The sequence below is a fragment of the Eublepharis macularius genome, chromosome 5 (genome assembly GCF_028583425.1).
Source record: "Eublepharis macularius isolate TG4126 chromosome 5, MPM_Emac_v1.0, whole genome shotgun sequence".
NCBI lineage: Eukaryota > Metazoa > Chordata > Lepidosauria > Squamata > Eublepharidae > Eublepharis > Eublepharis macularius.
The window spans coordinates 27,842,947-27,856,037 of record NC_072794.1 but is presented as its reverse complement, the minus strand read 5'-3'; the positions used below and the strand labels follow the sequence as shown (position 1 = coordinate 27,856,037).

At 44.6% G+C, this 13,091-nt stretch overlaps 1 protein-coding gene across 2 annotated transcripts in view; it reads right to left on the bottom strand.

Annotated features, from left to right (window-relative positions):
- Window positions 1-7,984: 7,984 nt before the first annotated feature.
- Window positions 7,985-13,091, bottom strand: part of SEC16B (SEC16 homolog B, endoplasmic reticulum export factor) — a 67,043-nt gene continuing 61,936 nt past the window's right edge. For both annotated transcript variants that reach the window (XM_054980041.1, XM_054980042.1), the window contains one exon: window positions 7,985-12,590. In XM_054980041.1, the coding sequence (XP_054836016.1) occupies window positions 12,519-12,590 (72 nt within the window). In that variant the 3' untranslated portion in view covers window positions 7,985-12,518. The remainder of the gene's footprint in view (window positions 12,591-13,091) is intronic.

The window sequence follows — 13,091 nt, the reverse complement described above, 5'->3', positions numbered from 1 at the left end:
GAAAAACCCAAATGGATCAGTTCTGAGACAGGATCAACCCAGCAGGAACAGACTCACAATGAAACAGGATTGTTGTGGAACTCACAGAATTGAAACTGAAACTTTCTAGATGCACATCCCTATCGTCATGTGGGATTTCCCCTTCCAGTGGCAGCCAACTAAAGCACACACACCTAAAATTGTTCCTGGCAGTCAGCAGTTCCTCAGGATCATCCTAGGAGCAAAGTAGGAGTACCTAGTGAAGAGAGGGGGAATCAGTGGAAGTTATCGTGCCCTTCTTCCACAAAGAGAAATACTCCCCTGCACATAGAAAACTAGCTAAAAAGGAAGAAAAATTCTATACCATCTCCTCTTTGCTTGTTGGGCTGGCTTTCTGTTTGCAAGTTTTTTTCTCACCTCTTCCCTCTCTCTCTCTCTCTCTCTCTCTCTCTCTCTCTCTCACTAGAGGGGGGAAAGGCCCTTTCATTTACCCCAGCATTTAATAGGGAGCAACATCATTTTCTCCGCTGCTTTCTGCTGGAGATTCTGATGACTCGTTTGCCATTCATTTCGACAGGTTTGTTATTTGTTGTAAGCTGACTTAAGAACCCTCTAGGGCAGGGGAGCCCTCCATGGACGCCAGAACAGTGACACGGGCAGTGGGGGGGGGAATGGAATCTGTTATTTCACTCCTTCTTTACCAATCCACATAATACAGAGCTGGCTGAGAAGGGGAATTCCTATGGACAAAATTCATACAAAAGCCAGACTGCAGCTTCTGATCTTGCTGTTCGTGGTGATATTCAGACATCTTGAAAATGTCATTCAACTAACCTGTGATATTAACACTGAGTAAGCAAAAGTTTGATGACTGTTGTCTTTATAACAGGTAGCTGCCCTACATGGAAGCTCCTGAAATATCTAGTGAAGGATCCCTGGACTGTCCCATTGCAGGAATAGAGCCTATCAGCAAAAGCTTTCCACAGTATTCAATATAGACTCCAAGAATCTATGAAAGACTTCGTGAATGAACAAAAAGGACACGGCAGGTGTCTTGGTGGTGAGTATCCAAAGCAGAACTATGCGAATTGGTTTTCAATCCAGAAAACCTAGTTCCCTGCAAATATAAGACACACATAAATTGGTACCCTTGTACAAACGTGCGTAACTTGTTTTGTGTAGTTTTGCTCTGAGGAACATGCTACGTTATCATTGTGTCTTCTCTCCCTCTACCTTGAGAATTTTTGATCAGAGAGAATGTCTTCTATGACTCCAAGCTTCCCCCCCTTACATTTCTAATTAAGCTGTATTTTTTAAAAAAAAAAATTAAAAAAATTAACTATGTTTTGAGTCCTACTAGTGGTAAATATCAGCTCTTTGCAAGGACAGAGGGGTGGGGGAAGGAAGTGGGAGTTTTGCTTGCAGACCCATAGTGTATTGCATTAGTTTTGTCAGCATGTTTAAAATATTACAAGCATGAAAAGGAAAATAATAACACTTGCAATTTATATGGCACACATTTCCAGAGTCTAAAGTGTTTCACATCCATTAGCAAAATAATGGTTACAAACAACCTTGTCATAAGCTATTGGCCAGGATGAGCATCAGCACAGAGAGCTGTTTCCATGTGCAGAGGTGTGTAGGAGGAAGCTTACATCAAAGGAGCCTCCAAGGGCAACTAACAGTTCCATTTCAGCCCTTCCCTGAGTTTTTGTGAAGAGGTTGGGGATGAAACCTTATTGAAGACAGATAACGAGACAGATGTACCCTCCAGTAACACCTCCAGTATGCAAAGATGTGAACCTGAACTTTTGGAACACATGCACAAATAGAAGAATTCTAGTTACTACACACCTGCATTGCATGCTTGAAGAGTGCTGTTACTCACACTAGCCTAATACTCCAAGTGGTATTAGAAGTTGTTTTATCTGCTTCCTTGCAGGGCTCATCTCAGCCAACTGAACGTTCAAAAGGCTGTCACAAGCCCCAGGTAGAGTTGTCAGCCTCCACGTGTAACCTTACAATTGGTCATTAGACAACAGAGATCAGTTACTGGGGAGAAAATGCATGCTTTGGAGGATGGACTCTGTGGCATTATACCATGCTAAGGTCCCTCCCTTCCCCAAACTCCACCCTCCTCAGGCCCCACCCCCAAATCTCCAGGAATTTCTCAACCCAGACTTGGCAACCCTAGGCTCAGGGGATCAGTATCCAGGTGGGAGCATCACCAGAGACATCGCTGCCTGCTTCCTCTGGCAGTCACAGCCCAGGGTCCATCCTTGCTGATTACTCAACTACCTAATTCAGGTGACATGTTATAAGGGCACCCAACAGCTCCTCTCTCATACCTTTTCACAGGCACTCATCAGCAGTGGCAGCTGACATCCATCAGGGGCTTGTGGACTAGTGCAGTTAATAGTAGGCAGTCCCAATCAAAAGCAAACAGCAGGCAAAATGTATCTAATGTTGGTTTTGTCCCCATCCTCCTTCCTTTCAATGATATTAGAAAATGTTTAAGCACTACAGCTGTTTCTTATGCAGGTGGCCAGGTTCATGCAACCTATCCATCATACTGTGTTTGCAACAACAGCAGGAATACTCAATGCGTCAGAGAAATCTTGCCACATGCACCACTTTCCTAAAACCCACTACTCAGCATCCTAATCAGAAAAATTACGGTTTATGAGACAAAGAAGGATATGAGCACTATAGGTATCAGGTTGGTCCAGAACTCACCAAAAATGCAAGCTCAAAAACTCATTTTCTATGTTGTGAAATATCATAAAGCAAAGAGGCTGTTGGTCACATGTAGAACTCAAATGTGTTCCCTCACAACTTGGTAATTACTAGAGATGGGCACAAACAGAAAAAAAACTAACACGATGTTCATTATTCATTGCCATCCACGAACAGGAACTCATGAACCACCATGAACATGGCCCTGTTCATGAATATGTTCGTGGGTGGCTGTTCATGGGGGCCAGCAGGCTCTCCTCCAGCCATCATCCAAGTCAAGATCTCTACTGCACCAGTCCCAGAAACCTGACCTGAGCAGGCACCAGGAAAGGTACCAATAATAAATGATAGCTTGGCCCAGAGCCTGGCAGCAGCCCTGGAACTTGAAGAGGTAGATCCCTATCCCACCACACACACACACAAAAATCAAGCTCCAATGCATTCTATCAAAATGCCAACAGCAACTCTCTCCCTCTGCACTATCTGCAAACTAAGCCAGAGCTGGGAGCCCCCCTCCCCCCTGCTCTTTGGTCCCTTGTAACAAATTTGGAGCTTCACACTTGAAAGGAAGACCTGCCTATCAAGCAAAATTGGGCTTAGATTGGGGTTTCCAGGGCAACAGCAGGCGTTCAGACAGAATTCAGACAATCCCTGCCTAAATTGCCAAGGGAATTGATTGCAGGTGCCAGACTGTCTGGCTTGATGAACAGCAACGAAGGAGGCTTGCAATGACCACCTGTTCGTTTAGAATGGGGCCTCATGCAAACAGCTTGTTTGCGAACAGCAGATTGGGCTGTTCGTGGCTTTGTTCGTGTTGCTGTTTGTGCCCATCTCTAGTAATTAAACCAACCCAAACCAGATTAAGGGTTGCTGGTTGCTGAAAAAGACATGTTCAGGAGTCTCAACATCTTTGCTTTCAGGAGTTAACTTTTCCCCCCAGCAGTTCTGGTAACAAAATCTTTGAGAACATGTGCAGAGTATGCGTTTTATTTAACCACTCATGGTGCAATTCTGTGCATTTTTAATCAGAAGTTCTACTATATGATATAACATTCACGCTCAAGCAAGCATGCACAGAATTGCAGCCTGCAGAAGGTTTGGTTTTCTTTGAGCAAATAAGTTTATATGGAGGAGGATGCTCCAGTCTTTCCCCATTGAGCAGAAATTCTATTTGACAACTGAAACACAAATCCTTAACAAGCCTATTTAGAATCTTGCTGGGGTCTAACTAACGGGCTGAACTCCCAGGGAAGTAGGATTGTATGATGAGTTACTGAAAGAGTTACCTTCTATCACTTTCCCATTCTTCAGCTTCTCACAGCCATGAGAAAAAGATGAAGGAAATATTGCAGGACAATATGCTTCCCACAGTAAGAGAAAAGGCTTTTGCCTTCATTCTGCAGCAACTAAATTTCCTTATGTGACGCATACCTTTGAATTCTCCTCTCAGAGCTTTCGGCTCAAAACAGAAAATGGCTGCCACCTCCTGGGTTTGAAGGGTTATGGCTGGACATCTTGAATGAATAATTGCTCTTAGAGGCCTGATTCTGAAGCAGAAGTAGGAAAGAAGGCTTAACACCAACTTTGTTCATTGCTCTGAGTACAGCTAATCTATCTAGAAGAGTGTTATATGTCAGGTCTTGCCAGGTATTTCCCCAAACACTTCACTGCATCACTGAGGTATATGAGTTAAAGTTGTTTTATTAAAGAAAAATTCCAGTATCAAGATGCTAGGACAGGAGTATTGGCTGGAATGGCCCAAGGTAGCAAAGCAAGGTTAATTATAGGTCAAAGTCCCCACCCCCACCCCTGCCCCCCACAGTGGGAAAGAAAGTCCTTCAGGATTTTGCCGTGACAGCCAAGGAAGAGGGGAGGAGGGGAAGGGTGAGCTCTACTCAGTCTCTTAGGAGCTTGGTGCAGTCTCTGCTGTAACTTCAAGGCCGAGTTCACAGGCCTGCCAGGAAGTCGTAACCAAAACACCTGCAAGATAAGCAGCTAGCAACCATTCAGCAAAACAGGTTTCACTCTGCATGTTCTCAGAGGCATATAATTACTCTAGCAAGAAACTCATAACACATGACAGATATGCTGGAACATTTAACCCATGGCAGATATGCTGGAGGCTTATCTGACATTATATAAGCACACTTGTTATTGTTTAAAAGAGACCATATACTAGTTCATTGATAGCCACACAGTTTCTCTGAGAGAGTCCCTGGTTCATCATTTTTTTTGTCTTCCCCTCCCTCCCAGCTCCCTGGGAAGAAGACAGATTGACAGGCCTAATCAATGGATTGACCAGTCAGGGATTTGGAGCAATAAGGACCGCTCCCTCTGGCCAAGGGGATCAATGTGGCTGGCCAGGGTGAGGGATTAGCAACGGAGCAGCCCTCTGCCTGTGTAGGGAAGGCCTTGCCTGCAGTGTTGAGTTAAACCAGAGGTCCCAAACCTTTTTGAGTATGGGCATCTTTAGAATTTTGGATGAGCATCCCTACAAAATGGCAGAGTGAAACACACACACAAGAGGAAGGTGGATGGAGAATATAAAAACAGAGAGAGAAGTAGCCCGAGGGGGAATAATATGTACACAATAGAAGACAACCAGTGCAGAAAGGGAGGATAAAACACCCAGAGAGATATCCATGGGGTGAAAGAGGTGCTCCATTGCTCTGGTGTTCCCTAGCCCCCACTGCCTCACAACTGATCCATAGGTCCCATTTACAGAATCCTGGATCCTTCTCCAGTGTGTGGTGTGGAGGAGACAAGTGAAAATACGCTTTATTTGTATGAAGAAAGCGAGTCACTGGTTCTGCCTTCACAATGGTCCCACCTACTTTTCTGAAGCCTGGGGTAAGCTCTTGAGGAATGCCTGTGGGTGCTATGGCACCCATGGGTGCAATGTTGGGGAACCCTGGGTTAGACTGGCTATTGAGCAAACAACCTTCCACCACTTTGACTATTTGCTAAGGACTGTAAAGAAGCAGTCTAAGTTGGTGAGCCGCTGCCCATTTGCCCCACTGAACCAGCCTCCGCCACCCAGCCGACGGCCTCAGTGAAGAACTTTCAATTGACCCAAATTAGTCACAAGTTGGTTAACACCAAATTCCTCCAGGGTACAGGAGATTCCACCCTAATTAACTTTCCAAATCTACTAGTCCCACAGACTTCAGTGGAGCTGTTAATTTCAGTCGCTGCCCCTGGGAGAAAACTATGAATTGAGACAGAGAACAGGCTGCGGTGTAAATCTGTAATTTTTAAAAAACCTGGATACATACTTGGAAATCCAGTGGAGGATGGACGTTTCTGAAAGTGCAGATTTCTAGGAATCAGTAGGGAGTGTGATTCAGGACAGAGAAAGGAAAAGGGGAAAGTTCACAACATTTCATGCTTTCTGAAAGAAGCCGCATGCAGTCCTCTACTCCGGCTGCATCATGCCAGGCAGCTGCCAAACCTCGTCTCTCTTTCTTTGGCTACATTCCAGTTCCTCTCTTTGAATTTCTTGCTATATACTGGGGCATAATACTGCCTTTATTCCCCAACCGTGGCTGGTGGGTTTAATGGGCAAATTCCCATAGCTTGGGGCAACCACCAACCATCCACAACGATTAAAATAAACAAGCTTTACAAAAACTGAGAACAAACATCATCTCCTTGCTTGGGACAAAAAATAGGATTCCCCGGCATTAGACGTGTAAATGACTCCTTTGCTTTTCCGTAAGTTCTGTCCCACCAGAAACGGAAGTATTTATATCCCTTATGTTTGAAGTTGGCCCCCTGCCAGAAACCATTTGCAACCCTTGTGAAGAAAAAAAATCATGAACTATTGCATTAAAGTAATTGGGTGGCTTCAAAGGACTATTTAATAAGTGGTACCTTATCATACTGTGTATGTAATGCATGACAGAAGCTGGCCATTTATAGAATCCAACCAGGTTGTGAGGACAACTCTAACGAAGTCTTCTTGTCTCCCCTGATATTCTCAGGCCCGTCATTCATTGAAGTCTTACAACTATATAAATGTTTTGCCAATGTTGAATTAGGATCACGATCATTTACAGAGAGGGGGAAAAAACTCACTGAACCACATGCTACAGACATTTACAGGAGTCCTCAGAATTTTAATGTATAAGAAAATCAATGGAATTTATGTGGCCTTGTAAATTATGGATTAGTCCAATCCCATCTGTCTCTCTAGTACATTTTTAACTCCTTCCTCCAAGGAGCCCAGAGAAGCATAAACAGCTCTCCGTTCCTCATTTTATCCTCATTAAAACCCAGTGAGGCAGGTTACACTTCAAAAGGCAGGTTGGCCCAAGGTCATCTAATGAGTTTTATGGCAAAGTGGGGATTTGATCCCATATCCTAGACTAGCACTTTGATCACTTCACCATATTGGCTCTCTTTGCATAAGTGTACATAAGAAGGGCCTGCTGATTTAGTCCCAATGAAATTGTAGTCTTAGGGTGTAACTAGATGCACACTTATACAAGGACTAGCTTGGTACCCGTGCTTTGCTACAGTATTTAATTACTTTAAATCCAGTTATAATAATACTTATGGGTATGTAACATTTTTGATTTGTGTGTGTGTGTGTGTGTGTTTTGAGTTGGTTTTGTATTATAATAGCATAGTACCCAAGCTTCACAAAGGTGTTTGAATAAAGTGAAGCATATTGAGAGGATGAGATGTGGAATGCTGTGAGCCTCAATCAGCCTACATATGCAAATGACCTTGAAAGGTTGGCCCAGTCAGGGAAGAGTGGCCGAGCTGGCAGTGGGCAGGAGTGCAAGCAGGCAGCAGCCTGCCAGCCACACAGGGAAGCTGTATCCCTTTGGGAAAACACATTTTACCCCTTTTTACCCCCTTAGGGGGCGATTTTCTTAAAATCCCTTCTTAGTGAGTCTTTACATCACAAATGTTCTCCCTAAATTTCACGTTTCTAGGTCGAGGGGTTTGGGCTGGGCATTGATGAGTCAGTCAGGACACTTGTCTTTATATAGAGATATTATAAAAGGCTTGATGCCCTTGCTTCGCTACGGTGTTTAACTACTTTAAATCCAGTTATATTATTTATGGGTATGTAACATTTTTTGGTTTGTGGTGGGGGAGGGGGTTGAGTTGGTTTTGTAGTATAATAGCATAGTACCTGAGCTTCACAAAGGTGTTTGAATAAAGCAAAGTGTGTTGATGCCGAAAACTGATGAAGTGAATTTCAAAATGTAACATTTATTGAAGAGATTTTTTAAAAGAAAAGATTGTAGTGCAAGAAATAAAGTGAAAAATACATACAAACGGGTTTTTTCTACCGAAGGACCTCTTTGTAGACCACATTGGTGGTATTCCCCTCAGGTGCTAGGATCACCAGGCTGCTGGGTGAGCTCACTCTGGAGCAGGCCACATAGAACTGTCCATGTGAGAAGCAGTCCTCCCTCAAGTCAATTCTTGCCACCTTCAGTGTCTGCCCCTGGGATTTGTTGATCGTCATAGCAAAGCAGGCCTTGAGGGGGTACTGCAGTCTCTTGAATTCAAAGGGGTTCTCTGATGGTATGAGTGGTATGCATGGTATGAACACCGACTCCCCCCCACCCCAGCACTGCCGGTGAACAATGTGGCCTCGATGATGTTCCTGTGGAGGGCTTTCACTCACAGTCTGGTGCCATTGCAGAGTTTGGGTGGGTTGAGGTTCCGGAGCAGCATCACTGGAGCCCCCACTTTGAGGAGAAGCTTGTGGGCTGGGAAGCCAGAAGGGTTGAGCAAGTTGAGGAACTCCAGAAGGTAGTGGACCATGTCATCCATTTGCACCACTGAGTCCAGAGATCTGTACCCATTTCTGCCCCTTCAAAGGAGTTAAGTTGCGTTTCATTAATGATGGCAGCCTTGTCGTTCTTGGGTTCAGAATGGCACACTTTCACAGCCCGTCCATGGACTTCTCCATGATAGTGACAATATCAGGGTATATCATGGCTGTTAGGTTTGCTAGGGTCGTCACTACTGAGCCCAGGTCTGCAGGGACAGTCAACTTTCCCTTGGACTTGGGATACTCTCTGTCCCCTATTTTTAGTAGGAGTTCAGAGAATTCCCCAGCAGACAACTCGCCTCTCAAGTGGACCTTCATGTTCTTTCTTAGTGAGAGTTTCCTGATGAGGGGCCACAGATATGATGCCTTGACACACACTGTAACCTCATCAGCTCGAGTTCCCCTAGGGAATATGGGCAGAGTCTGCTGGAAGTCTCCAGCCAGCAGCACGGTGACTCCCCCTATCACTCTGTCATTGCCCCTGACATCTTTGAGGGTTATGCTGAGTGCCTCAAAACATCCCTTGTGCACCATGGTGCTCTCATCCCAAACAATAAGCTTACAGTTCCGCAGCACTTGGGCCATGTTGCTTTGTTTTGAGATGCTGAACAGGAGGGTTTCTGCATGGATGAGGTTAAGAGGCAGCTTGAAGTTAGCGAAGGATCATCTGCCATGCCTGAGTGACCCTTGACCTTCCATGGAAGTGAGTGCCTCTCTATTCGTCTTCCAGGATCGCTTTGCTCATAGAGAGGCTCTTCCGCTCTGTGCACCTTGCGGTGATCTTGCTGGTACTTGGCCACTGCTGCTCGGTGCACCACAGGAGTACGATGTGCGTATTTCTTTGCCGCGTCTCTAAGTTGCTTCCTCCTTTTAGCATTGGTGTATCTTGCACGACATCTGCCAGAAGGCTTCTTGGCAGCAGTGAGAGGTGATGGCTGCGAGAGGTGTGAGGTGGAGTTGGACGAGGGAGTGGTGGTGTGGTGGGCACTTCGGCAGGTTCATGTGAGAGGTTTGCATTGAAATGACCCCTAGAAAGGTCATGTATCATCTCCCCATGAACATTAAAAACTCAGTTGCCATACTGACTTATAAAAAAATCCGTATCCAGGAGTCTTGTACTGTCTTTCTTCAACTGTTTGCAGTTTCCTTTACCTGATTTTTACCTCAGAACACAGAGTTCCACAGCTGACCCATCAGGGAGGGGAGGGTGTGAGCAGGCAGGAGCCAGGCCCCACAGGGAGATTGGCAACCCTAGAGGGGAAGACTGGGAGGTGTATTTTTACCTCAGGACACATTCAATGACTCCCAACAGCAACTGCATACTGTTTAGAATGTTGGGATGATGACCAATCAGGCCGCATATGCAAATGACCTCAGGGCAGAGCGGCTGAGTTGGCAGTTGGCGGGGGAAGGGGAAGAGCAGCCTCCCAGCTACATAGGGAAGCTGTATCCCTATGGGAAAACACATTTTACCCCTTTTTACCCCCTTAGGGGGCGAATTTCTTAAAATCCTTTCTTAGTGAGCCTCTACACCACAAAAGAAACATCCTGCCCAAATTTCACACTTCTAGGTCCAGGGGTTTGGCATGGGCGTTGATGAGTTAGTCAGGACACTTGTCTTTATATATCTAGATGGAAGCATGGTGTGGCATGGGAAGTGATGTGTTGCATTGGGTGGGGGAATTTAACAAAAACGGAGTAGAAAGGAATAAGAACGTAAGACCTCTGCTGGATCAGACCCATGGTCCATCTAGCCCAGCATCCTGTCTCACACACTGGCCAACTAGTTACTCTGGAGTGCCAACAAAGGGGCATAGAGGCCTTCCCCTGATGTTGTTTCCTGGCACTGGTATTCAGTGGTTTACTGCCATTGTGGAGGTTCCCTTTTGTCACCATGACTAGTAGCCACTGATAGACCTACCCTCCATGAATCTGTCTAATCCAATTTTAAAGCCGTCTATGCCTGAGGTCATCATCACTACATCCTCTAAGCAGCAAATTCCACATTTTGATCACTCATTAAATAAAGATGTATTTTCTTTTATCCATTCTGAATCTACTGCCCATCAACTTCATTGGATACCCTCGAGATTTACTATTTTGGGAGAGGGAGAAAAAGTTCTCTGTCCAGTTCTACAATGTCCTTTTTATTTTATTTATTTATTTAATTTATTTCAAATTTGTATTCCACCCTCCCCGCAATCGGGCTCAGGGCGGATACCAACATATTAAAAATACAATTAAAATACAATTAAAAATTCATGTTCATTAAGAACAACACATGTAAAACAAGATGGTGGACAGCCTTCACAGGGAGGCTTTTATACACCCCTTTTTCCCAGGCTGGCAGAGGCTCAGCCTCAGCCATATACCTGGCGGAACAACTCTGTCCTGCAGGCCCGGCGAAAAGATAGTAAGTCCTGCCGGGTCCTGATTTCAGCAGACAGAGCATTCCACCAGGTGGGAGCCAGGACCGAAAAGGCCCTGGCTCTAGTCGAGGCTAGGCAGGCCTCCTTGGGGCCAGGGACCACCAACAGCTGTTTGTCCCCTGATCGGAGTGTCCTCTGGGACATACAGCGATCAGAACTGCCACACAGTATTTCAAATGAGGCCATATCATAATATTGATTGTTTTATTTTCAATCTCTTTCCTAATAATGTCTCAGCACAGTTTGACTTTTTCACTTCCGCAGCATGCTGGGTTGACATTCTCATTGAGCTTTCCACTACAACGCCAAGGTTTCTATCTCAGCAAGTTCAGACCCCAGTAGCATATACTTAAAGGCCTTTTTTGCAGTGAGCTTCATCTTACACATACCTACATTGAGCTTCCTTTGCCACATTGTTGCCCGCTTACCTAAATTATGGAGATTCTCTTGAAGCACTTCACAGTCAGCTTTGGCTTTCACAATCCCAAAGAATATTGTGTCATCTGCAAACTTGGCCACTACACTGCTCACCCCTAGTTCCAGATCATTTATGAACAAATTAAATAGCACCAGCCCCCAATATCAATCCTTGTGGTACCCCACTGCTTACTTCCCCCCATTGTGAGAACTGTCCATGTATTCCTATTCTCTGCTTCCTTTTGTTTAACCAACTTTTCATCCATAAAAAGACCCATCCTCTTATCTTACAAGTGCAAAGAATTCATTAAGCTTCTTTGGCATCTCTCCATCTTCTTTTAGCAATCCTTTTATTCCTTGGTCATTCAAAGGCCCAACTGCCTCTTTGGCTGGTTTTATATTGCTTTCCAGTTCTGCACTCCTGGTCCTACTGCATTGTTTACTGGATGTCTTATTCTGTTTAACTGAATAATCCACCTGGAGTCTCTGTAAGAAAGGCAAACTATAAATTAAGTAAGCAAGCAATCAAGCCTCACTGAAACTGGTGGGATTTGCTTTTGCATAGTTCTGCATAGGGAACTGGAGTAGTTAGGTTACTTCTGTAGAAATATGTATAGATGGATGTGGATCTCAAGAGGACCACGGTTCTCAGAGCAGGACAGCTTTCCAAAAGAAGATAAGGTTGTTGTTCAAGAAACCCAAATAGCTCCTTGAATGTTGCCATTCTAATGCAATCCTCCCAATCACTAGATTGCAAGCAATTGCATTGATTGACAAGATACAGAGTTCTCTGGATTCTTTTTTTTTTATCCTGAGTTTCTCACTTGCCTGTGGAATGCAAAAAGAAAATGCAGCACTCTTCTCCTTTTTTAAAAAAAAATCTGTTATGATGAATCCAAAGATGAACAAGAACATTTTGTCTTTACTACACATGAGAAAGGTTGCAACTGCATTCCACATTTTAAAAGACACAGAGTAAGTAAGGAGAAAAAAGCATGTGTCTTGCCAACATATATTCTTGCCTGTTCCCGTTGGGCAGCAGGAAGCTGGGTTATCAGCCAAGAGGAAGGACAGTGTATCACATAATTGCATTCAGTCTTTTAGCCTCAGGCAAAAGGATGGTGGCCAGAGGGGCTAGAAATAGCCTGGAGGTTTTTTGATCATCGAGGATAAGGTGGATAGCGGCGAGGAAAGCTCTGTTGTGGATGCCCAGAGACTGCTGCTGCGGTGACCTGTTCAAGAGAGAATTGTGCCAAATTTTAAGTTTTACAATTGTGCAACCGGGAGTGGGGTAGGAAATGCAAACAAGAAAACGTATATGTGACCAAGTTAAATCCATCCCTCAGGTGTGTCCAGGTTTCATGGCTGCAGAATTTGAGGTGCTTAACAGAACGTTGCATCGCCTGGAGATTAATGTGTCTCTGCTTACAGTAAAGATGGTTAAGATGCCATCCCGGGTCATTGTTTTATCTCCCTTATTCATACCAATGAGAAAAGATGCTGAGATGTGGTTTGCCATTGCCTTCCTCTGCAGAATGTTCTTTTGTGGTCTCCCATCCAAGTACTACTGACCCTGCTTAGCTTCCGAGATCTGATGGATTGGGCTATACCATGCAGCCTTCCCTCTGTCCCTTGTATGCACATGCCATTAAAAAATCTATATGATGAAGAAGCCTCTGGTACATGGAGCAGCTATGATAGCTCAATGGAACCTCCACGTACATAGGCAGTTT